This window comes from Silurus aristotelis, assembly GCF_946808225.1.
Source record: "Silurus aristotelis genome assembly, chromosome: 6".
In the NCBI taxonomy this organism is placed as follows: domain Eukaryota; kingdom Metazoa; phylum Chordata; class Actinopteri; order Siluriformes; family Siluridae; genus Silurus; species Silurus aristotelis.
Genome location: NC_139579.1, coordinates 9,797,410 through 9,824,392, shown reverse-complemented (window position 1 = coordinate 9,824,392; position 26,983 = coordinate 9,797,410). Strand labels below are relative to the sequence as shown.

Genomic DNA, 26,983 nt, shown 5'->3' with positions numbered 1-26,983 from the left:
TTCCACAAATTGTTAATCTCTTGTGCAGTAATTAGCACGGTTCTCAAAACTGCAAATAACTGTTGCCAAAATCCTTCAAAAATAAAAGCCTTTTGCAAAATAGCACATATAGCCCATATTGCACAACATACTGAGTTCTTGCTTTCTCTGACTTATACCTTGCTTAAATCTGTCCAACCTTTTATGAGGATTATGCACCACAGAATGTATATACTGATACCTTTGGGTCTCTCAAGAACAACGCTTTGTGCAGAAGAGCATTAATGTCTCCAACAGGTGGGTAGTGCATGAGGAGACCCAGACATGTCTGAAAGCTGCTGGCAATCACTAATGATAGGAATCAGAAAACAATGCATGTCTTATTATTATAATACAGTGGAACCCGGTTATCTCGCCCTCGGTTACCTCGACAACCCTATTAAGTCGACGTTTTTGAAGTGGAACCGCCAAATTCTCGCATTTTTTATCGGTTATGTCGACTTTTTTTTATGTCGCCGAACCCTAATATCTCGAGCACAAGGGGGGAAAGATTTGCCATTTAACGTCAGTTATCTCGGTGCAGCCGCAGAAGAACTCGCGGAAGTGGCGGAAAAATCTAACCTTACAGCTGCTACAGGTGTTGTATTGTATACTGGTGAATCTCTGCTGTTAGTTAGTGCACATATGCCTTTTGTTGTTAAATGTTATGCGATGAACGGGAGGGCGAAAGCCGCGCTTGGCGGCGCCGAACGTGGGATGAGCAAAAGCATAGAATGAACACCGGCAGGATCGGGGGGGCGGGGGGAATCCGCGGTGCAGCCGTTGAGAGAGTGCCGGTGGGAAGACACGTACCGGGATACGCATGAGCGATAACAACGACCGTCGTGAACCAACAATAACGGACAATGAGAGTGTGGAAGTTTAAATAGGAGCTGGTGATGATGATAAACGAGCACCATATGTGCGCGATTGAAGGCGGGAGCTTCAGAGAAAGCGGCCGAGAAAACACCTGACACGCTGAAGGGGGCCGAAGGGGGCGTGGCAGGTGGATTCCTGACAGATAAACATGTACTGTATGTATTTTTATAGCATGCCTTCATCAAACAAATCACGGCAACGCTGTTGTGTAAAAAAAAACTTCAAAAACACGTGCATGCACATTCTCATTTATTAACGCACATCATGTACATAAAGAAATTTCAAGCACGTTAATATACTGCCGCCATTTTGATTTTCGTTTATCTCGATCATCGGTTATCTCGATGCTTTTTGGCGACCCCCTAGGACATCGACATAACCGGGTTCCACTGTACATGGTGTATTAACGAACATCATTTTTTAAACATTAATATACAAATATTTTTTCCTTTAGTTAATATCTAATTAACAGTGAAAAAAAGCCTGACCTGATCAATTAAATGGTCACTTTTGCTTTTAAGGTAACCAAATAATAACAGCAAGTGTCTTTAAACTTGTTTCAATAAAATAATAAAATGCAGGTTTAGTGGACATACTGCATCAACTTCAGAGGTGTTAGCTAAGTAGTTAAGGCATTAGATTTGGGATCCAAGGGAGCAAGGCCCTTCACCCTATAACCACTGAGTTGTATGAATGTGATAAATGTAAATCACTCTGGATAAGGGCCAAATACCAAAAATGTAAACTGACTATAGCTTCATTATAATAATGATATTCAAGGTTATTTAGATATCAGTTATATGGCATTTAAGTGTCAACTAAGCAAACTATGTTCAAATCAAAACGGGTTCACTGAAGGTCACTGAATGTCAATCTAATGATTTATGGTTCCAAAATTATGGCCATGCAGAAAAACCTACATGCATCTCTGATGTACAGCAGCATCGCTACGAACACATAATCCACCAGATCCAGAGTGATGCTGTCTGCAAGCAGTGCATCCCACACCACCAGCAGGTCCTGCAGAGGAAACTCTCTCCCAAATAACAGGCGGACCCAGCGACTATAACACACACAGGGAAAAAACACAAACAATTGGTCAGTTACTATAGTAGAATATTTAATATTTATTTCTTTTGCCCTGTCTCCCATCTACTCTACTCCCCCCCCCCCCCTCCTTAAAAATGATGTCAAAAAGGTGTGTGAGTAAGTGCATAAATAAGCCTCAGTTCAGAATGCAGCAGCAAGAGTCCTTACTAGATCTAGAAAATATGACCACATCACCCCTGTTTTAATCAGTCTGGTTCCCAAAACATCTTGCATTGATTATAAAATACTACTACTGACGTATAAATCATTGAAAGGTTTCGCGCCGCAGTATCTGAGTGAACTTCTGTACCATTATGATCCCCTATGCCCATTTAGATCAAAAGGTACAGGCTATTTGTTGGGACCTCAAATAATGAGGACTACAGCACGGGGCAGATCTTTCTCTTATAAACCCCACACTTAGGGAATAGCCTTCCAATCAGTGTTTAGGACTCAGACACAGTCTCAGCGTTTAAGTCGAGGCTGAAAACATATTAATTTAGTCAAGTCTTTTATCAGTAGGGTTTTCTTAGTTAAAGGAGCAAATCTGAAGGGATCTAAAGTGTTCGGTGAACTGGGATATTTGTATGCTGTTCTCCCCCCAGAAGCTTTGAGGATGTATTTGGACTGTACTTAACCTTAACAGTCTGCTACAAAAACTAAGGACTTCTGTTTGTATTTGATCACCATCACTGCACACCTCAACATTGTTTATTTGTAATAAATGGACATTCGGTGCAACCCAGATGAGGATGGGTTCCTTCTTGAGTCTGGTTCTCTTCAAGGTTTCTTCCTCTTACCATATCAAGGAGTTTTTCTTTGCTACAGTCACCACTGGCTCGCTATTTAGAGAAAAAACTTCTTAGGAAAAAACTTATAGGCACTATATTTATACATTCCAGCTTTAAAACCTCTTTATCTCTATAAAGCTGCTTTGTAACAATGTCCTTTGTTAAAAGTGCTATACAAATAAAACTGAATTGAATTGAAAAACATTCTCTAGTGTGCATGAGTTTAGCTATAGCTATGATTATTAAAATTAACTTCTATTATATCTCACATATCTTGCTGCTATAACATATTTGCATTATCAATGCCAAACAATACTAAAATGTGTACTTCTTAATGCGGTCAATCTTTATTCTTCAAAGTAGCCTTTTATAAAACAGTCACCAAATAGTGTTAAATCTTCTGTTTATTTGATGTTTTCGCTACAATCAAAGTCATCTCAAAAATTTTTTTTACATAGTTTTAGCTTTAGTTTAAAAAAGTGTCCTATAGTTTGTTTTCTTTTTATTAGTTCTTTCTGCTATTCACAGCAAATTCTTTATAACTACTACAGAAACATGTTCATACTCCACATCCATTTTTATAAATACCCACATTTCTCTAACTTGTCACAAACAAGGTTCATCACCAAATTAGTATTAGCATTAATCCTTTATTCCCCTAATTACATTATATTTGGTTGCACATACACTATATAGACAAATGTATTGTGACACCTGACCTTTCCAGTGACATGTGGTTCTTCTTCAATCTGCTACCACAAAGTTGGAGGAACACAAATATATAAAATGTCTTTGGATGCGGTATAATAACTTTTTGCGTTCCAATGTGGCAGTGCCGCTGTGCACAAAGCAAGCCCCATGAAGATATGGTTTACGTGGTTTGTAGAGGAGGATCTTAAATGGTCTGCTATAGCCAAACTCCAACCTACTCCACACCTTTGGGATAAATGGGAACACTGACTGCACCCCATGCCTCCTCATCCTACATCACTACCTGACTTTACGAACACCCTTGTGGCTGATGAACAAAAATGTCCACAAAGCACACTTCAAAATCTAGTGGAACATCTTCCAAAAAAAAAATTGAAGGGAATTATAAAATCAAATTGGGACTAAATGTGGAAAGTGATGCTCAAAAAGCACATACTGTACTTATGACCAGGTGTCTGCAAACTTTTGGCAATACAGTGAACATCAAAACCATTAGCACATACTGTTTCTAGAATTCAAGTGTGTATATACTGTGCACTTACATGCCGTATATCTGAGGTGCAATCTCCAGGCGGTTCAGGTGCATGTGCAGTTCAATATCATGCTTTTTTAACAGCTGGTCTTGGATACGGTTTACTTTGGTCACAATGGCCACAGAAGGTCCAGAGTCCTGAGGTCTGGCAAAAGGAATGCTGGTGAGCATCTCTTCCTTTCCCTGCAATGACAACACAATGCTTGCACTACATCGATTTAATACAACACAATATGTATGGCAAGTGCTATTTGGGGTAAGAAATGAAACGCAGTTGCAACACACCTTGCGCACTTCCCGCTCAAAACTGGAGAACCAGGGCTCTGTTGTTTCCATGAGTTGTGAGAACATGGCACTGTTGGTAATGCAGAACAAATGGGTGACTTTATATAATTGCACAAATCAGCTGTAAAAAAAAAAAAAAAATTGGAATACAACACTAATGGTGGCAGTGGAATCATCCACATTCATATCAAGTTTGTTCATCTCAGTGACTATGTTTAGGACAGAACAACCCTTAAAATACACTGCAAATATAAAGAAAATGAATAAAGAAAAGCAAGTACTCCTTGATGTAACTATGTTTATTTCATATGCTGGTAACAATCATAACACCATATAAATAATACAGAAATTTAACCACTCGTTCATAAGATTGCGATCTCAGATGGATGGACGGATAAATCCATAACCCACAAGTCAGTCAATGACAAAGGCTTAAAAATGCAATGACATTCCCTTAAAAGCAGCACTGTAACTCACTATGCATCGTGCTCATGAAACTTTGGATCCAGCACCACCTTCATCTCCTCACTGTAAAACAGCACATTTGAAACTAATGAAACATATGAATGTTAATATTATGGGTGATTTGTTGAAAAAAAGTGCATTCAGTAAGCAGATCTATCAGAAATAGTCTGGCTAACTAGGTAATGTTGAGTGTTGGAGAAGCATTGATGTTTAAGGACTGGGTGCAGCATGACATAGTGTGGTGAATCTAACCTGGGAGTCCCAGTCTCACTGGCATGCTGAAAGGCCTGATGGTCAAAGTGCAATACAAATACTATAGGAGCCAACAACTCATGCATACCCTAGACAGATAAAGGAAAAAAAAATTGTTAGATACATCAGGCTGAATTATTTAAAATGGGAGTCATTAAGTCCTCATCTGGAGTAATCCACCAGTTACTCAAAACTCACTTTCAGGTGTACCTAACAGGCGGAATGAGTTAAAATTCATAATAATAATAATAATAATAATAGTTTTATATTTTACAAATTATTATCTATTATATCTTTACAAATTCAATTATTGAAGTGAGATTTTGCCAAGTCTTTTAATCAGTGCTCCAGATCAGTCTCCTTCAAACATGCAAGATCGATTAAATTACTGAGCAACACAAGAAGGATGAATTTGGACTGTAATTAATATCAAGTGGTTCAGAAAATTAATGTTTGTAATGTATTCAGCTGAACATCAGAAAGAATAACAGAAAATACAACGGAAATATGTGTTTTTGAATTACTACGCCACTGTATAAGGGACTTCTGTGACCGACTCAGTTTTCAGCTAAACAGTGCACAGATGAGTTACACACAACAGCTCTCGACTAAATTGCACACTGACTTGAGCCATGTCTGAATAACCAATAAGTGAGCTGCTGAAGCGAGAACCAAGGACTTGAATGATGGATTGAAATGTATGTTTCTTTATAATAAATAATACATACTAGAAATAAATAGTGCAACTAGTTATAATAAAACATAACATTTTATTAAAACTCTTTATTGAAGACTTATAAGAGAAGTTTATTTATCTGCTCTTAACATGTAAAACATCCAAGTTTTGATGGTATTACATATGAAGGATGCCATTGTGTGATGGCATTGAAAGAACTGGAGAAAGTTCTTCTTTTTCATTGAAACAAACTGGCCAAAAAAAAAAATTTTTTATGGAAAAGAATCAGACCTTGCATAGATATTTCTGAAAGATTGATTCATGTGCAATAATTGTTAAAAAATGTTTTGCAGGAAGAACAGTTTTAGAAAACATCATGCATGAATAGAGCACCTGCTTGTAAAGTAACTGCTCATTTTCTCGTGCGTAACAGAAGAGAATATCCGTCAGTTTAGTCCGAATATCTTCCTCTTGAAAAAAACGCATCTCTGGAAACCTGTGCAGATAAAAGCACATATGTCAACTGCTACACAAAGAACTGCAGTGAAATATCAAGTGATGCTGCATTTAACAAACAAATCAATGCCACAGTTGATCAGCTTGGCACTACAAGAACATCATATTGCATAGTGACATTATGACACGGTAAGATGTGATATTTAATGTGATACACAGGTTAAATGCTGTGCTTTTTAATCAGCATTCTATTGCACCCGACAATTATCTAATTTATTGAAAAGAGCAGTTAAGGGTTAAAAGCCCTGCTCATGGGCCCAGCAGTGGCAGCTTCTAAACAGAAGTCCAACATCTTTACCACTGAACTACCACCTCCCAATTCATTGTATTTATTTTTTTATTTCCACATCTAGAGTAATATGTCCAGTCGTTCTTTGTGACCAGATGGTCACATTTTAGAAACTTCTTTGTTAAAATGTCGCCACCAGCTGGATCATTCAAATTATGCTATGGCGACTTAATCAAAGATGAATTCTTAGTGTAGTTGAGATGCTGGTTTAGTAGATAGTTAACAAACTGCTCTACTGTCAAAGAGATTGAAGTTCTGTGCACAAAGGTAAATCTACAGAGCACTTCTGAGGTTTAATAAAAAAAAAAAAAAAGAAAAAAAAAAGAAAAAAAAAAAAAAAAGAAAAAAAAAATGTTTCTCTGTAGAACCGATATGATTGTTATTTATTTGTGACCACAGACCTCTTTAAATGTTTTTGTGTTCTATTATTTGTTTAGGCACAACCAACTTTATAAAATGACATTGCCATAGGCTGCCAGAATTTATGCTCTTGTGTGAGAGTGCATTTTTGTGGTTCACACACTTACGTTCTCAACACATCCTGCTTGATCATACCCCGCAACTCTTTATCCTGGAAGAACTTGTTCCACAAACTCTGGAAAGAGAGAAAAACATAGTGTGTAAATAAAATGTGCAGGAGTACAGAGAAAGCCATTAGGGAAAATCTCAGCTAGAAATCTACTTCACCCCCTCATCCTGAGACAATGGGTTGTTCACCACTAGGTCCTGCTGGCCTGCAGCTTTGCGTGGGTTTGTGATGTGCTGTAAGACAGGAGGGAAGGAAGGAAATGCATCCTTTTTTAATTTAAGTGCCTAAATTATGCGTGTTTGCATGCATACACACTTACACACACACGCAAGCTTACCCGCTCCTTAATCTGCTCATACTGATCTCGAAAGTCCTTAGTCTTTTTGGTCCACTGGCTCTTATCCTCAGGCAGGATGTCTAAGTACAGCTAAAACACCACAGTCATTGATTATTCAGCACGTGTGTCAAACGCATGCTCATTCATATGATAAACGTTCCACTGGTGTCACTTAGCAGATACATTATCCCATTAAAGCGTCACAGCTGAAATCTTTTTTTTTTTTTTTTGTTTAATACCTTCCAGCATATGCTGCGAAACCGGCTGCCCCTTAACAGGCCATTAATGCCTGACTGTCTGATCCAGGCCAGATAGTTGCTGTTCTGGAAAAAGTTGTCCCACTCTTTTCTAGAGAGATATAAAGACATAAACCCAAACAACACTATAAAACGGACCTAAAATAATCTCTTATTTAAAAAAAGAATGATTTTATGCTAGTAAATAGTTAACAATGTTTATAACAGTTAAAGACCTGTAAGACTGAAAGGTCGACTCAGCAGCACTGTTTGGCACGTCTCCTTAAAAAAAAATGAAAAGAAATGTACAGGAACAAGGTTACACACAGAGAAACAAGGAACATTTAACAGGACAACATGCTAATAATTTACATTATCAGCATTTAAAATTTTTTCACATTAATTAAAAAAAAATAATAATTAAATGTACTTAAGATCATATACAAGCAACATCTGCTGACATCCGTAAATAAACACAATTTACAATTGGTAATAACAATACCTTAATCTTTCTCTCTCACACACGCGCGCGCGCGCGCGCGCACGCGCACACACACGCACACAGAAATAAAGTTAAACAAACTATTTCTCAACTTATCAGCATTTGAGAATGGTTTAACAGTCATCTAAAATATAAAGTAGTTGCAGCACACATTCTGTATAACTGTTACCTTCAGCTTCAGCTTTGTGACAAGAGCGTAGAAAGAACTGCAGATGGGTGCATTGTTGGGTGTTTAAATTCCTTTGCCAAAAAAGTGTATTAGAATAATTTCTTTAGGTAAATGATGTCAGTATGCCACTTAGGAATCTTCTTTAGCAAGACTAGAACACACAATTTGAATGGCTGAGGGGGGGGCATTTATTATATGGATTCTGGTCTGCATGGTCTTGGTCCTTAAGAAACACTATTAATCCTCAACTGCTGAGTTGCTTTGATGAGATAAAGGTAAGTTGCTGTGGATAAGTGTGCCATTAACGCATTATCTCTAGTTCAGTGGCTCTGGGTTACTGATCACAAGTTTGGGGGTTTAAGCCCATGTATCATAGGCCCCTTAATCCTCTGTGCTCCAGGGGTGCTGCATCATGACTAACCTGTGTTCTGACCCCAGCTTCCTAACATTGCCGGAATATGTGAAGAAAAATGTCACTGTGCTCTAATGTTCATGCGACTCTGTTCTTTTACTCTGTTCATCCCTACTGAAAGTATTTGAACCACCACACTTCTGCTTCTACTCACGGGTGCGGTTTTGGTTATAGTTGTTCAGAGGATCATAACCAGTTTCCTGCTCTTCTGCCTGTAGCGGGTGTCTCGTTTCAAAGCCTGGGTGCTGCATGTCCTGAAAAAAATTAAAGATGTAGAAGTAAAACCACATGCCACGGAAGTACTGACACTGGGACAATGTGACCACTGTGGGGTACATTACAACCAAATTTTACTTTATATTGAATAAAAATAATTCCATTATTATTATTTTTTTTTCTTTTTACAATGAAAGAAATCATTTAAAACTTCATCATTATGCATTACCATGGAATGGTTTGTGGCACTGTTTGTGGCAGATGTAACACTGTGTACACATGCACACTTGATAACATACAAGAAATACATGTAATGATGTATATGATATTCCTTTCAGTTTTACAGAGGGAATTATTAGTTATCTTAATTAACTGTAAAGCATCTCCAAATCTTTTCTAATTGAGACAATTTGCTTTAGAATTACTTTGAAATTAACCAAGTACTCACTGCTGTTTGGCAGAGATCTGACCACACTGAAGATCACAATCCTGTGATGGTTAACCTGAAGACAAGAAACAACAAATCATTCAAATAATGAAAATGTAAAAAAAATAAATTAAAAAATTAAAAAGAGACCTACTGTATGTGACAACTTCTTAAATCAATCATTTTACTTTTAGCTTTATAACATCTAACAGAGCGACACATTAAAAAACATGACAACTCTATTCTGCCTTAGACAAATGTATCCTTCTTGCTCAATTGTGCAGCTAAACAATGGCAGAATGCATCAACAGGGTAGCACGGTATTAAAAATATAAATCTGGACCAAATCTTGATAAGCGTAGACAAAATGGACACATTCTTGCTATGCAGTATACGCACACTTTTAAATCATTATTTCAGATAAAGTTGGAAAAGGAATTAAATATCCTGTGTACATTGGAAGCTGTGCAACTGGTGGTATTCTGATGATGTGCGTTACCAGGTCTGTTATTCTGACCACATGTGCACTCTGTCACCGAGCTCTCCTCACCGAAAACAACATAATCTCACTTCCGCCCCACCCTACTCGCCAGATTTGGCTCCTGCGACATCGCCGAAGATAAAGAGCCAGCTCAAAGGTCACCGAATTTGACACCATTGCGAAGATCCAGCTGGAATAGCAGAAGGTGTTCCGGAAGTGGATGAACCCTGGAAGTGTTGTATTGCTGTGCGAGGGGACTATTTTGATTGTGTAAATGTAGATAAAAAAGTATTTTCTTATAAACAGAGCTAGTCTCGTAACTATTTAACACCACCTTGTAGGGTACCATTTATGTCTGTTTAACAAATGTGATTACAAAATGAATGCAATAAATTAACCAGAACTCTTAGAAAACCAACAAAATCAGATATCAAAAACATTAATACATTAAATTACTGAATATTAAATAAATGATTCAATAAATTGTGAGCACACAGAAGACTGAATCAGATCGATGTTACCAAGCTGTAAAGAACATCTCACACACAAGCACACACACAATCTGAACGGATGTCTATGAATGGGAGACTCTTCAGGTGATACCTTTTAGGTAACTTCTATCACTTCTATTAACTTCTAACATGAGCTAAAAGGGTTTGGAAAAATGAAGAGTGGCACAAAAGTACAGTGCAATATTTTGGAAACACAGCTAGAAAATGTTTATACAAAATTACATTCAATTTAAATTAATTAAAAAATTCATGAGAAAGTTTGGTCTTCAGGAACGTATTAAAATATAAAATTTTTTTCTTTAAAGAGCAGGAAATATTATTGGCAAAATTCTATGCAACAGCTGAAGATATTTTGTGGCAAGCAGATTCTTCAGATTCTTCACAGGGTTGAAATAATCCCACCCCTGTACTACATGCTTACATGCATCATGCTTTCTATGTAAAAGCTACATAGACATCATAAGATATTGCTTACAATAATAATGCACACATGCACATACACAGAGGGAAAGAGAGAGAGAGAGAGAGAGAGAGAGAGAGAGAGAGAGAGAGAGAGAGAGAGCGAGAGAGAGAGAGAGAGAGAGAGAGAGAGAGAGCAAACATGTATATTCCAAGAGACTTCATCACCTCACAGATCCTTCACATAGTCCTGACACAGCTAAACACCAGAAAAGAAAATATTGTTAAAATGTTGGTTAACTACAGCTTAGCATCAAACAATATAATTCCCTCTAAACTCCAGACTTAGTTAAAAGGCCTGAGATGGACAAAGTCTGTCTCTGTGTCAGTGGATCTCCATTGTCTTGACAGATAAACCACAAGCATTAAGCAAGAGCAGGCATGTGTCAACCTCCTTCAGCCTTAGCACTGGAGCCCCCGAGGGATGTGTATTGAGCCCCATTCTTTACTTTAATGACACTGTGGCCACTGTCAACTCTGTCACCATTGTGAAGTTTGCTGTCAACACATTTTGGAAAGCCTGATGCGCACCAAGGTGTCACTTCATGCAGTTAAAGGATGCCGACCCCGCATGGATCACGAGGCATCTAGTGGTTGTGCCAGCTCCAGGTGTGTCCCACCTTATTAAGATTTCATACATTCAAAGAGAAGATGCAGACAATGCAATGATCCTGAGAGGTACCAGCGCCAGCTGTATCCCACTTCATGAAGATTTTGGACATTGGACTTCGAGGATATACAACATATTAATCAACACTTAAAAAAAAAAAATTTTTAAAAACATTCTACACATGCTGTTTCTCCATCAATGAACATCTGAAGGCACTGGCATGGAGGAGGAGTGGTTGAATCGATAATGATCTCGGACGTTAAGCTAATTTATGAGTTATGAGTTTAGGAACACCTGATTCCACAACTACAAGACTGTGGAAAGGAAATTACTTATAAATCACACATTCCAGTGCTCATGATATTTCTCACTCTATCTAATATATTGTTTTAATGATTTATAATCACACTCGTGGTGCCACTCAATGGAAAATGGGTTTCCTTTTTGAGTCTGTTTCCTCTAAAGGTTTCTTCCTCATACCATGTTTTTCCTTGCCACAGTCACCCCAGGCTGCTCATTAGAAACAAATACACACATTTAAATATAAGTTAACTTTTTATTCTATAATTATCACCGTATTTTCCGGACTATAAGCCGCTACTTTTTTCCCCACTCTTTGAACCCCGTGGCTTAAACAATGAAGCGGCTAATTTATGGATTTTTCCTGGGTTTTTCCCGGTTTCACAAGCTTCATGCCAAAAAACTGAGCCCCATAACATTAGACCAATGAAATTGCCGAACGGGTTCAGGTAAACCAATAAAATTCTTTATATTAAATCAGATGCGCTCCCACTGAATCGGGCCGCACCACATCATAAATATGGATGATGTTCCTCTAACGTTTGACCTGCCGCTCACTCGGACTGATAACAGGAAATGTGAATCATTTGTCACGCTGAAAACAACCGGGCATGAAAACACGCACTTCACCTGTGTTCTGAGCTGCACGGCATCGGGAGAAAAGCTTCACCGATTGTGATTTTTAAACGCACGACAATGCCAAAAGAAAAACTCCCGCAAGAAATTGTTGTGAAAGGAAGGAGGAAGACAGAGAACAATGACTTTCTTGGTAGGCTACTGTTAAAGCCTGTGTAAAGTTCATTAGTTTCAATGTAGACTTATAGACAGGTGCGGCTTATTTATGTTCAAAATTAAAATCTTTGTAAAATTCAGTGGGTGCGGCTTATATTTGGGTGCGCTTAATAGTCCGGAAATTATGGTACATTCTATAATGCTGATTTGAGACAAAATCCATTTTGAAAAGCATTAAAGAAATGAACTTTAATTTAATTGAACTGAATTGAAGTCTGGGGAACTGGTGCCCAGAGAACAATCTCCTCCTGAAACTCAGCAAGACAAAAGAGCTGATTGTGGACTTCAAACCAAAACAGAAGAACAGATACCACCTACTGGAAATCAACTGGACCCAAGCTGATGTTTATTTCACCGAGACCAGTCATGGCACTGTCACATCACCACCATTAATAAGAAGGCCCATCAGTTAAGTTAAGAGACTTTAAACTGGTCTCTAACGTGCCCAAGAACTTTATACTTGCACCTCTGCAAGCATATTGATGAAAAACATCGAAGCCTTGTTTGGGAACAGAATCAAGCATAACAGATAAGCTCTCCAGAGTGTGTTATGAACAACTGAGCATAAAATCTGCACTAGATAGCTCCCTAACTACAGCAAGTGTTGCTGGACCAAGGCCAGGAGACAGTGACAAACCCCAGCCATCCAACAAAGAACACTTGTCTCTGTTGTAGTCAGAGAAACACCACCAATCAGTTAAAACCAACACAGAGAGAATGAGGAAAGAGCTTTTTGCCCCGCATGCAAATTGGGTCTTCAACCAGGAAAACACCAAGGCATAGAACTCAATCCTGAATCTTTTGCACCTAAATGAAAACATCTGAACATCTGCACTTGTCTAAGTTTACAAATGGACATCTGTATATATAAACATTTATATTTTATGTCAGTTAGATTTCAATATAATGTTTTCTAATTTCTTTTTATAATTGTATGTCATATGCCAATCTTAATAAGCAATTCATTGCATGTTGTACTGTGTGTGGTTAAGTATGTGACAGATAAAATCTAAACACCTGAGGTTTCCCAGCATCACATTCCTCTGCCAGCTCGCCTCTTCCTATGCTGTATCCTGGTGCCGTCTCTTCCCCAGGTAAGCGATGCACACACATCCGGCCGTCTAAATTATGTAAAAGACAATAGGATTCCTTAGACCAGGCCTCCTTTTTCAGTGCTCCATGGTCCAGTTTTGATGCTCCTATGGCCTTTGTAGGTTCTTTCAGTTGTGTATACGAGTCACCATGAACATTCTGACCACCAGCTACGTAGCTCTATATGCAGCAAGCTGTGATGCACAATGTGCTCTGACACCTTTGTATTAAAGCCAACTTTTGTGCTGCAGTAACTCTTCTGTGCAGTTTAACCAAACTAATCACTGCATACTTGGGACATGCCATGAGACCTACTGTTTTAGACATTCTCTGACCCATCACAATTTGGCCAATCATTGTTAAAGTTGCTCACAAATGCCTGCTCAATTATCCTGCATCCAACACATCACCTGCATGACCTGGCTGTTCACTTGCTGCATTATATATCTCAGCGTTTGACAGGTGCCAATGCAATCAGATAATATAATGTTATTCACGTCACCTGTCAGTGGGTTAAATTATTATGACTAATCCGTGTAAATTACATAAATGATATAACATTACATATATTGAATCTAATTAATAATATTACTGATGTAAACTAAAGAATACATTTTGTCACTATGTATTGAACATTTAAATAATGTTACACCACATATAACATTTCACAGGACTCTGGGTTGGGATTAAGCTAAGGCTGACTTACTACTAACCGCGGGTGCAGAGACTCTAAAATGGTTCAGATTTGTGAGAATGTTCATAAGATCGCTGACTAAATGATTAAATTACATATTATTTACTAAATTAATTTATTTTATTATGTGGCTAAAACCCCAAAGTCCATATTTGACTGATTTACTGAATTAAATTGAATAGTATTTCTGTCACAAAACTCTCTGAGTAACCTTTATTTCATTACTGTACTTAAGTCGCTTTTTTTATGCAGATCTGTACTTTCACTCATTTCAAAGCCAAGTATCTTTTTTATCAACTACATTTTGCGTAATCAGTCGATCCTTTTTATTTATAAGTGGATAAAAATTTTTATTAATAGTGTAGGGAGTGAAGTTTGAGGTCATTGAGGATGTACTGTGGCTTTAAATAATAATAATGATAATAATGAGACAACAGTGGCCCGTGATTTGGAGTCACGAGACAGAAGAGTCGATGCGAGTATGAGAGAGAGAGAGAGAGAGAGAGAGAGAGAGAGAGAGAGAGAGAGAGAGAGAGAGAGAGAGAGAGAGAGAGAGAGAGAGAAATAAAAAGAATAGTCCATGCAGTACATTTGGCACACTGCAGAAAGTCATCAAAGTGACTGTCCTTCATTACTTGTCGGAACTGCGGGCCGACAAAAACACCTTCTTTTGTCTTGGCATCACTGATGCCTGGAAACCGCTGTCGCAAGTATGCAAATGCTTCACTTTGCTTGTGCATAGCCTTAACAAACATAGTTGTTCATTAGCTCAAATTTTATGTGCAAAGGTGGAAGGAATGTTCATCAGATCAACCAGTGGGTCATATGCAACTTCATCCACAACTCTGGTGGTTTTGGAACTTTTCTTCATGTACAACTTGTCTCATTGCAGAGGCAGAGATTGGATACTCAATAAACTGCTAGTATTTGGAAGAATCCTGAGACATTCGTCATTTAGATGTAACGATCAGTTACATGGTCCATCTGCTCCTTCTATATTATTAGGATGGCAAATGGCATGGATGGAAGTTTGGAAAAAAAATCAAGAAGATGGATTTTGACTGTAATTAAGAGTAATAGCCTCCTACCTTGGCTCAGGACCACATCACTGCACACCTCAATAATGATGAACTGTAATAAATGGATATTCTATGCTACTCAGATGAGGATGGTTCCCTTTTGAGCTCGGTTCCTCTCAAGGTTTCTTCCTCATGCCATCTCATGGAGTTTTCCTTGCCACAGTCACCACTGGCTCGCTCATTAGGGATAAACTTACAATTCTAAGGAACAAGCATTCTATTATTACTGCTTTATCTCTGTAAAGCTGCTTGGAGAAAATGTCTGTTGTTAAAATGTTACACAAATAAAAATGAATTGAATAGCGAAGGTGCCTGGGTATCGGTTGAACTCTACCCATGACTATGCGAAACACCCTGATTTGAAATTCTTTTTATTGTATATTACAGAATTGGCCATTTCTTAAAAGCCTTGCGTGATGGGACATTTTTTTTTATTGTTTCTGTGATCAGCTTTCTGACCAAATAAATTATGAAGGAAAAAACACATGTAAACTTGTGCAATTAGAAATTCTACAGTGAGAAGATATCATTTCATGACAATTGTTTACCAACGGAAAGTCTTCAAGACCGTTGCCAATCTTCCCAGGAGTGGGCGTTTCAGCCAAACAGAGCCCAAACAATCCTATCTGACAGCTTGATCCCTAACAGTGTAAATGCATTAACAAAGGCCTTGTTTTGATATTCCACTGAGAGAAGAGATATGAAGATACAAAGTGGTCCTTCACTTGCACTTGTTTGTATCTCTCTCGGCGTCTTTCAAACAAACTTTGCTATCTATCTATCTATCTATCTATCTATCTATCTATCTATCTATCTATCTATCTATCTATCTATCTATCTATCTATCTATCTATCTATCTATCTATCTATCCGTTTTTCCTCTTTTAATAATCCTTAATTGTTTTTGTCTTCCTGACTTGTGCCTGTAGTTAGTTAACTCGACTATAACTAGTGTTGTTTATATTTATTTTCTCTTACTCACATCTCTGTATAATAAATCTGTTCGTGACTATAAGCACTATGTCGGTTGTTTGTCTGCATTCGAGCACAGGTGAGGACTCGTTCGAGTTGCAAACGGTGGCGTTGGAGATGGAGGCATTGGAGAAACAGATTCGCGAGCTTCATGTAAAGCATGACCGGCTGCGAGAGCGGAAAGCGGCGCTGGAAACATCCCAGGCGGACGCGCACTCATCCTAGGTAAACTCCCGGGTTGAACCTAACGCTCCCAGCACATCAACTTCGCGTGCTTCTCTGCCCAGGCCCAGCGCACCTACAACTCTGGCACCGGTGCAACATGGACCCTGGATGCGGCCGCGGCGGAAGAGACAAGCCAAGCCCCGATCGAGGACGTCTCCACTCCCCCTCCGCGAGACGGAACGCGATACTGTTATTCTCGGAGATTCCATCGTCCGGCATGTCCACGCTACCCGAGCTAAAGGTAAGGTGCACACTCGCTGTTTTCCTGGTGCTCGTGTTCTGGATGTCACTGCGCAGGTACCCGCGATCCTGAACGAGAACTTCGGAGCGGTTGTTCCCCATGCCGGAGCAAACGACACCAGGCTGCGGCAAACGGAGATCTTAAAGAGGGACTTCAGGATCCTGGTGGAGACGGTACGCAGCACATCACCCACAACGAGGATCATTGTTTTAGGACCTCTTCCCACTTACCAGCGAGGGGCTGAGAAGTTTAGTAGACTTTTAGCACTAAATGAATGGTTACAGTCATGGTGTCGAGAACATAAACTTCTCTTTGTTAATAACTGGAACTGTTTCTGGGAGCGTCCTAGGTTCTTCCGCCCTGATGGCCTGCACCCCAGCAGAGTTGGAGCAGCAGTGCTATCAGATAACATCTTTAGGATACTTCACACCATCTGACTGGTAAGACATCAAGAAATATTCAACTATAAGAACACGCATACTACAGACCAAATAGTTACAAGTTCACACACAGCCCAGTTTATAGAAACCGTATCTATTCCTCGGGTAGTAAAACCAAGAATTACATACACAAGATCCAGAAATAATCTTATTGCAGTTAAAACTGAAAAATGCCAGATAAACAAACACAACAAAGTTCTAAAGTTCGGTCTTTTAAACATTAGATCACTTGCACCCAAAGCACTGATTGTAAATGAGATGATCACAGAGAATAATCTCGATGCACTCTGTCTCACTGAGTCCTGGATTAAACCAGGTGATTATATGGGTCTAAACGAGTCTACACCGTCAGGATATGTTTATAAGCATGAGCCCCGTCAGACTGGTCGTGGGGGGGGTGTAGGAACCATTTATAGTGCTTCTCTTAATGTTAGTCAGAGATTAGGATTCAGCTTTAAATCATTTGAAGTGCTCGTTCTTAAAATTGCACTTTCAGACATGCATAGAAAACTCGCTCTGGTCACCGTGTACAGACCCCCAGGGCCCTACGCTGATTTTCTTCATGAGTTTGGTTGTTTTCTCTCAGACCTCTTGATCAGTTTTGATAAAGTGCTGCTTGTAGGAGATTTTAATATTCATGTAGATGATGCAAACGATGCCCTAGGATTATCATTTGTCGATTTACTAAACTCTTTTGGAGTTAAACAAAACGTCACCAGACCAGCCCACCGTTTTAACCACACACTAGACTTAATAATATCCCATGGAGCAGACGTCACTGATATAGATATTTTACCCCAGAGTGATGACATCACAGACCATTATCTCATACTGTACACACTACCGGTAGAGCAGATTAACCGTGTTTCACCACGGTATCGACTTGGTAGGACTATTATTCCAACCACTAAGGACAGATTCATAAATAACCTGCCTGATTTATCTCAGTTTCACATTAAACCCATAACTGCTGATCATCTTGATGAGATGGCGAACAACATAGACCTTATCCTCACTAGCACTTTAGACACTGTTGCCCCCATCCGGTTAAAAAAGGTTCGAGAACAAGCACCTGCACCTTGGTATAACAGTCATACGCATGCCCTAAAGAGAACAGCACGTAATCTGGAGAGAAAATGGAGGAAAACTAAATTGGAGGTATTTAGAATTGCGTATAAAGACAGTATGCTTAGCTACAGACAAGCGCTAAAAGCTGCTAGAGCTAAACACCTGAGCAAACTCATAGAAAATAACAAAAACAATCCCAGGTTCCTTTTCAGTACAGTCGCTAAATCAACAACAAATCAGGGATCTGAAAAATGTGTTCCATCACAGTTTAGTAGTGAAGACTTTATGAATTTCTTCACTGAAAAAATAGATAACATTAGAAAAACAATTGTGGCAGTTCAACCTCTGACAGCATCTCCCGACACAATCGTACTTACAACCCCACAACTACACTGTTTTACATGTATAGGACAGGAAGAGCTGTATGATGCTATTATGAAAGCTAAATCAACAACATGTCAGTTAGATCCAATTCCCACTAAACTACTGAAGGAAGTGTTATATACAGCTGGTGAGCCTCTTCTCAATATTATTAACTCCTCACTATCGTTAGGTCATGTCCCTAAATCCCTCAAGTTAGCAGTTATTAAGCCCCTCATTAAAAAACCTAATCTGGATCCAAACACGCTATCGAATTACAGACCAATTTCAAATCTCCCATTTATGTCTAAGATTTTAGAAAAGATTGTCGCTGCCCAGTTATGTAACCACTTGCAGGAGAACAATATCTTTGAAGAGTTTCAGTCAGGTTTTAGGCCCCATCATAGCACAGAAACTGCTCTAGTTAAAATCACTAATAACCTGTTTTTAGCTTCAGACCAAGGCTACATCTCCCTATTAGTTTTACTAGATCTTAGTGCTGCGTTCGACACTATAGATCATGATCTTCTCCTCGATCGCTTACAGAATTACATCGGTATTCAGGGACAGGCATTAAGCTGGTTTAAATCCTACCTGTCCAATCGTTACCATTTCGTAGATTTAAATGGAGAGCTATCCAGGATAATGCTAGTAAATTATGGTGTGCCACAAGGGTCAGTTCTAGGACCCCTGCTTTTCACAATATACATGCTTCCGTTAGGAAATATTATTAGAAGGCATGGAATTAGCTTCCACTGTTATGCTGATGATACCCAGCTATATATTTCATCCAAACCAGGCGATACAGCTCAATTAGCTCGCATAACTGAGTGTGTTGAAGAAATAAGAGATTGGATGACCCATAACTTTCTGCTATTAAATTCTGATAAAACTGAGATTTTGCTCATCGGCCCAAAAAATAGTACACAGAAGCTCCAGCATCTCAGCCTGCATTTAGACGGTTGTTCTGTAACTACTAGTTCAACGGTAAAAGACCTGGGAGTTATTTTAGACAGCAACTTATCTTTTAAAAATCACATCAATCAAGTTACAAAAACAGCCTTCTTCCACCTTAGAAATATTTCTAAGCTAAGAAATATGTTATCTATATCTGATGCAGAGAAGCTCGTCCATGCGTTTATGACCTCTAGAATAAACTACTGTAATGCATTACTAGGTGGATGTCCTGCATCATTAATAAACAAGCTTCAGTTAGTTCAGAATGCAGCAGCAAGAGTTCTTACTAGGTCAAGAAAATACGATCATATAACCCCAATCTTATCGTCCCTACATTGGCTTCCTATTAAGTTTCGAATAAACTACAAACTACTGCTACTCACTTATAAAGCACTAAATGGTTTGGCTCCCATGTATCTATCCAGTCTTTTAACACGCTACAATCCGTCACGCTCCCTGAGATCTCAAAACTCTGGGCTTCTAGTAGTTCCTAGAATAGCAAAGTCCACTAAAGGCGGTAGAGCATTTTCACATTTAGCTCCTAAACTCTGGAATAGTCTTCCTGACAGTGTTCGGGGTTCAGATACACTCTCCCAGTTTAAGTGTAGATTAAAAACATATATTTTTAGCAAAGCCTACACATAACACACATCACATCACAACCTTGTGCTCCAGAATATATGATCACATGCACATTATCAACTTGTGCTGTTAATATCATGAACAGCAGCTACGCTAATTCCTCTCCACTGCTTCTTTTTCTCTCCCCATCCCGAGGCATCCTGAGGTTGGCCAGCTCCAGTCACGTCCCACCTCGTGAAGATTATGGACCTATGGATGATCATGGAGAAGTAGATGCCGAGTGTTTAAAGGCCCTGGCATGGAGAAGCTGATGCTGGATCTATGATGATCACAAATTGTTCTGTATTGTTGAAAGATTTATGACCAAACTCTTGATGTCACCCATATGAGGATGGGTTCCCCTTTGAGTCTGGTTCCTCTCAAGGTTTCTTCCTCATATCATCTAAGGGAGTTTTTCCTTGCCACTGTCGCCACGGCTGCTCATCAGGGACAAACGCACACCATTCACCTTCACTGTGTCTGTTGTGAAAAGCGCTATACAAATAAACTTGACTTGACTTGACTTGCACATCACAGCACATTCAGTGAAAACTCAGACTGTTTAATGCTCAGCGGGAAAAAGAAAAGCACATACAGTGAGGAAAATAAGTATTTGAACACACTGCTATTTTGTAAGTTCTCCCACTTAGAAATCATGGAGGGGTCTGAAATTGTCATCGTAGGTGCATGTCCACTGTGAGAGACATAATCTAAAAAAAAAAAAATCCAGAAATCACAATATGATTTTTTTAACTATTTATTTGTATGATACAGCTGCAAATAAGTATTTGAACACCTAAGAAAGTCAATGTTAATATTTGGTACAGTAGCCTTTGTTTGCAATTACAAAGGTCAAACATTTCCTGTAGTTTTTCACCAGGTTTGCACACACTGCAGGAGGGATTTTGGCCCACTCCTCCACACAGATCTTCTCTAGATCAGTCAGGTTTCTGGCCTGTCGCTGAGAAACACGGAGTTTGAGCTCCCTCCAAGGATTCTCTATTGGGTTTAGGTCTGGAGACTGGCTAGGCCACGCCAAAACCTTGATATGCTTCTTACAGAGCCACTCCTTGGTTATCCTGGCTGTGTGCTTCGGGTCATTGTCATGTTAGAAGACCCAGCCTCGACCCATCTTCAATGCTCTAACTGAGGGAAGGAGGTTGTTCCCCAAAATCTCGCAATACATGGCCCCGGTCATCCTTTCCTTAATACAGTGCAGTCGCCCTTTCCCATGTGCAAAAAAACACCCCAAAACATGATGCTACCACCCCCACGCTTCACAGTAGGGATGGTGTTCTTGGGATGGTACTCATCATTTTTTTTCCTCCAAACACGTTTAGTGGAATTATGACCCAAAAGTTCTATTTTGGTCTCATCTGACCACATACTTTCTCCCATGACTTCTCTGGATCATCCAAATGGGCATTGGCAAACTTAAGACGTGCCTTGACATGTGCTGGTTTAAGCAGGGGAACCTTCCGTGCCATGCATGATTTCAAACCATGACGTCTTAGTGTATTACCAACAGTAACCTTGGAAACGGTGGTCCCAGCTCTTTTCAGGTCATTGACCAACTCCTCCCGTGTAGTTCTGGGCTGATTTCTCACCTTCCTTAGGATCATTGAGACCCCACGAGGTGAGATCTTGCATGAAGCCCCAGTCCGAGGGAGATTGACAGTCATGTTTAGCTTCTTCCATTTTCTAATGATTGCTCCAACAGTGGACCTTTTTTCACCAAGCTGCTTGGCAATTTCCCCGTAGCCCTTTCCAGCCTTGTGGAGGTGTACAATTTTGTCTCTAGTGTCTTTGGACAGCTCTTTGGTCTTGGCCATGTTAGTAGTTGGATTCTTACTGATTGTATGGGGTGGACAGGTGTCTTTATGCAGCTAACGACCTCAAACAGGTGCATCTAATTTAGGATAATAAATGTAGTGGAGGTGGACATTTTAAAGGCAGACTAACAGGTCTTTGAGGGTCAGAATTCTATCTGATAGACAGGTGTTCAAATACTTATTTGCAGCTGTATCATACAAATAAATAGTTAAAAAATCATACATTGTGATTCCTGGATTTTTTTTTTAGATTATGTCGCTCACAGTGGACATGCACCTACGATGACAATTTCAGACCCCTCCATGATTTCTAAGTGGGAGAACTTGCAAAATAGCAGGGTGTTCAAATACTTATTTTCCTCACTGTATGTTGCATCATGTGACCAACATACCTCTGTAAGCACCTTAACTATCTATGTTCATGACATCACTCACGAACTTGTCTTCATACCAGATTACTCTTAAGACAAATGTGAGAAATCTGTCCAGAAACTGAGTCAAGGCAAAATCAAGCCTATTGAGATGCTGTGGCAGGATCTTAAAGAGAGCTCTGTATAAAAGATGAACCTTCAAACTAAATGGACTAAATGGACTAAACTAAATGGACTGCTGCGATGCGGTATAGAAGCGTGGTACAAAAATGATGTGAAACTCGTACAGAAACATTGACTTCAAGTTCTCTGTGGTTCCACATTAATTATAATTCTACAGATTTATAGAGAGCATTTATATTTTTTGAGATTAAACAGGTTTTGGAGAAAAGAAACAGTCACCTCAGGTCATTTTTTATTTATTTATAAAAGTTGTCAAGAACCACAACAGTTTATTTCAACCCTAATAAATTAAAACATAGAATTAAAGAGGGGTGCACTTTTCTTTTTTTTTTTACCTTGCCTGTATATCCTTTCATGACAAATCTGCTAGAATATGATGTTTTTCAGTTCTCCTAGATCTTTTAACTGCTATGAGCCTTAAGTAAACAACTTTCTCTGCTTTTACATTAGAAGGAGGAACCGAGAGAACACGACATAAATAAACTTCCCACAAGACAAGAAAGGAAATGATAACATTCAATGTAAATGTATGTAGAAAACGTGTAAAACCAGAGACGTGTTTCCAATGTCAAGCTGCACATTCGTTTTGCTTCCTCTGAAAACAGAAAGATTTGCACCTAAGCTAAACAAATGGTAAAAACAACGACATGAAAGCAGCCAGACTGTTAGTTAGATCTGAGGCTAAGAGCTTGTTAAATAAACTTACATGCCTAACCTTCATCAGCCGGGTACAGAGCTGCACCAATCACATGACCCGCACAAATTCTATCAGCTTCAAGCAAAAAGATCACAATATAATATCTGGGAGCAAACATCATGCTGAAAACCATGCAGCACAGTCTTTATTAAATCAAAGAACAAATCCAGAGTTAATACTGTCTGAACATAGACATCTGAGCTTCCTATTAATGCATCCCAGAGTCCTGTTTAGCACATTCCACTATAAACAACAGATAAGATTATGTATAATAATACATATTATTATTATTATTATTATTATTATTATTATTATTATTATTATTATTATTATTATAAAGCATTCACCATTCTCAGTATTCCAGTAAGTATTTCCATGTGTCAATATGTCTTGGGGGTTGATCATGTGAAAGCAAACCATTTAGATTTATTGCTCTTGTTATGAATAAATCATGGAATTGCAAGGCAATGACCCACTTTATTTTCAAACAAGTTCATTTGTAGGATGTTTTACTTTTAGTACATTCCTCCAATAGTTCCTTTCAGCATAAACCCAGTAGATCTGTTTAACTGGAAACCTGTGTTTAGATGAAATATGAGGAAAAGGAAACTGAACACAATGAAGCCTTTATGACTGTAGGGTTGGACTGAATGTGGATTACTGGACTCCTGATAAAAATAAAATACAATTATATAAACCATAACGAAGACCCCCCCCCCCCCCCCCAAGTAATAATCACATGACATCACATGTGCCTCACTGTCTGATATTATTCCAGTGTAAATTACAGTCCTGCCTGCTGAGAACAGGTCGAGCGAGTCAGGCTGCTGATGTACACTAGCTTTTTTTTCTCTCTCTCTCTCTCTCTCTCTCTCTCTCTCTCTCTCTCTCTCTCTCTCTCACACACTCACACACTCACACACACACACACACACACACACACACACACACACACACACACACTCTCTCACTCTCACTCTCTCACTCTCTCTCTCTCTCTTTAGCCTCCGTTCCAGGTACAGACACTACTCCGTGCCGCACAGTCGCCCTGAATCCCCTCCAAACAAGGCCATGAAGTCGGAGAGTTTGTTTTACCTGCTATTGCTCATGCAGTCTCTCCATTCTGCAGGCTGCATGTAAACACAGGAACGCGAGGCAGGCGGAAGTACTGCAGAGCAGCTGCTTGCACACGTGACACAAGACCGGAAGTACGTGTGACACCCGCAGAGCTAGAAAAATCTTTTTTCATAATAAAAGAAGCCTGGGTCTACCTGACTGTAATACGCATGCGCGCCGATATTTTCGAAAAAAATAGGTTCGTCATACATTGTGGGACATTTAACCCATTCTGCGCATGCGTGTCATTTCACCCATGCCAGTCCAACTCACACACCCTGTCAGTGGCGGGTCGTGCATTTCACACCCAGGTGTTCAGTGGTGTTCCTCCTGAACCAATCCAACCTCTTAATACCACCATTCACACTGAACTCCCTGACCTGCTTTGGATCTCCAGCAAGTGGTGCTGGACCAGGCCAAGGAAGATAATAAAGGGGTTCAGCCATCCCATAAATGGACTGTTGTCTCGTTGTTGGTAGTGAAACTTTACCGCTCCCTGAAATCCAACACAAAGAAAACATGCACATGTATGTTAAATTGCACAGCTGCACTTTATTAAGTTACTCAATTTAATACCATATGCATACCATCACACCAGGCAGATTATTCACTAGTGTCACAAGGGCAACTCATAATCTCCTTACCCCTCCTTAAACACTCTTGTTTCCACTCAGATCTTAGTGTGTCTGTCAGACATGGATCAAGTATGGCAGCTCAAACTTAATCTCAGAGAAACTGAACTGCTACATATCCCAGGTACATCTGCACATCAAGATAAAATGAACAACTCAATCTCACCTTTGATCACCTAATGAACTAGTATTACAAAGTATCTATTAATAGGAACTTCAAAACACATCTGTAAGTTGCTCTGGATAAGGACATCTGCCAAATCCTATAAATGTAAAATAATATTTAGACATAACTACAATAATAGCCAGTCAGCCCCAGGAACTGTTTACCTTCTTTTTCGTCTTGAGTCTTGGGCTGGCTGGCCCAGGTGGAAGCCCAGTTGCACACTTTGAGTCCCTACCATCTCAGTGATCTCTGTCAAATGCTAAGTGTAATGTTGAATGTAAGAAATGAGGCAGCCATAAACATTTTATCCAGGAGTTGCTGAAATGTTACTGAACAATACAAAAGGAGAGTTTAAAGGAAGGTTTGTTTAAATGGTTTAACCAGGTCATCTGTTAGCGAATGATAAACACACTAAATTAAAACACTGCTGTAATTGACTTAGTCCCCGGTAATTTGTAGTTACCAATGGTGCATTGGTTTTTTTGCAGTGTCTGGTGGATTCACCAGCAGACATTTGCAATATGCTGCATAACCAATTAAAACTTTGCTGTGAATGCCCAGGAAATAGAAATAAACAGTCAACCCATTTCATGGTTGCCTGCTTCAGGTTTAGGTACTCGGGTTTAGGTAACAGTTTGCACCCAGGAGTTTTTTCGGGAACTAAGCTGTGCTTCTACAGGGTGTAGCAGCAGCAGGAGGCTTGCAACTGTAATTTGGGCAACAATCACACTTCTGTGGCATGTGCAAAACATCCGTGAATGCTTCCAGGTCATCTTGAACAGCATGATGTAGGGTATGGCTGCAGCAGCCACTGCTGAAGTACCCATGGCAACTGAGTTTTAGCACCACTTGGATCATAGAAAAATAAGCAAAGCTTGGTTAACTTAAAACAGGGTCTTTATGTTTCTTCACTTCTGCTTTAGAAATATGGCTACAGTAATGCTATTATATATAATTATTTATATTATTGATTAATAATGTGTTTTCATAAATTATAAATAACAATTTCTATCTATCTATCTATCTATCTATCTATCTATCTATCTATCTATCTATCTATCTATCTATCTATCTATCTATCTATCTATCTATATTTATTCTCTCAGAAATGCTATATTTATAAATGTAATTATTTACAGTAACAAATAGTATACACACACATGATGCCAAAATAAATATTTTAATGTGTCCTGATACCTTGAGAAACAGTTCTCTGGAAAGTGTTCTCTCTTAACATCCCTGTAAATACTTATAGCTGCGGTACAGTACTTGTGGTGTAGTGCCACTATGTGCACAGAAGCGGGTCTTATTGGGTGACTTACCTGCAACAGTAATAAATACTTAACAAAGAAAATTTTACCGAAAGTTTATTCAGGGTGAAAAATAATCATTTCATGACAGGTGTTAATGTTTATAATATAATTTATAAAATAAAGTAGCTAGTAGTGCAACTATATAGTGCAAGACCTGGCAATAAATATCTTATGATGTTGTTGTTCCAGCTGTCATTAATTTAACATTTAAAATAAAATGATAATAGTAATATGTAAAATATAAAAAAGGAAAAAGGATCTTTTTCTTTTACTGGTTCAAGCCCCAGCACCGGCAAGCTGCCACTGTTTGGTGCTTGAGCAAGGCACTTAACCTTATCTGCTCCAGGTGCGCCGTACCATGGCGGACTCTGCGCTCTGACCCCAGTTTCCTGGATATGGACCTGGGATATGCGAAAACTTGAAAAGTGATAGCTCAGTG

General features: G+C 39.1%; 1 protein-coding gene across 4 annotated transcripts in view; it reads right to left on the bottom strand.

The window, feature by feature from the left end:
* Positions 1–24,565, bottom strand: part of tbc1d5 (TBC1 domain family, member 5) — a 30,796-nt gene extending 6,231 nt beyond the window's left edge. For all 4 annotated transcript variants that reach the window (XM_083543268.1, XM_083543270.1, XM_083543269.1 and 1 more), the window contains exons 1-15: positions 24,413–24,565; positions 9,353–9,407; positions 8,843–8,942; positions 7,842–7,887; positions 7,609–7,717; positions 7,370–7,459; positions 7,191–7,265; positions 7,031–7,098; positions 6,092–6,194; positions 5,023–5,111; positions 4,783–4,833; positions 4,306–4,375; positions 4,031–4,203; positions 1,818–1,960; positions 221–327 (exon numbers count right to left, since the gene is read on the bottom strand). In XM_083543268.1, the coding sequence (XP_083399394.1) occupies positions 221–327; positions 1,818–1,960; positions 4,031–4,203; positions 4,306–4,375; positions 4,783–4,833; positions 5,023–5,111; positions 6,092–6,194; positions 7,031–7,098; positions 7,191–7,265; positions 7,370–7,459; positions 7,609–7,717; positions 7,842–7,887; positions 8,843–8,939 (1,221 nt within the window). In that variant the 5' untranslated portion in view covers positions 8,940–8,942; positions 9,353–9,407; positions 24,413–24,565. The remainder of the gene's footprint in view (positions 1–220; positions 328–1,817; positions 1,961–4,030; positions 4,204–4,305; positions 4,376–4,782; positions 4,834–5,022; positions 5,112–6,091; positions 6,195–7,030; positions 7,099–7,190; positions 7,266–7,369; positions 7,460–7,608; positions 7,718–7,841; positions 7,888–8,842; positions 8,943–9,352; positions 9,408–24,412) is intronic.
* Positions 24,566–26,983: the final 2,418 nt, after the last annotated feature.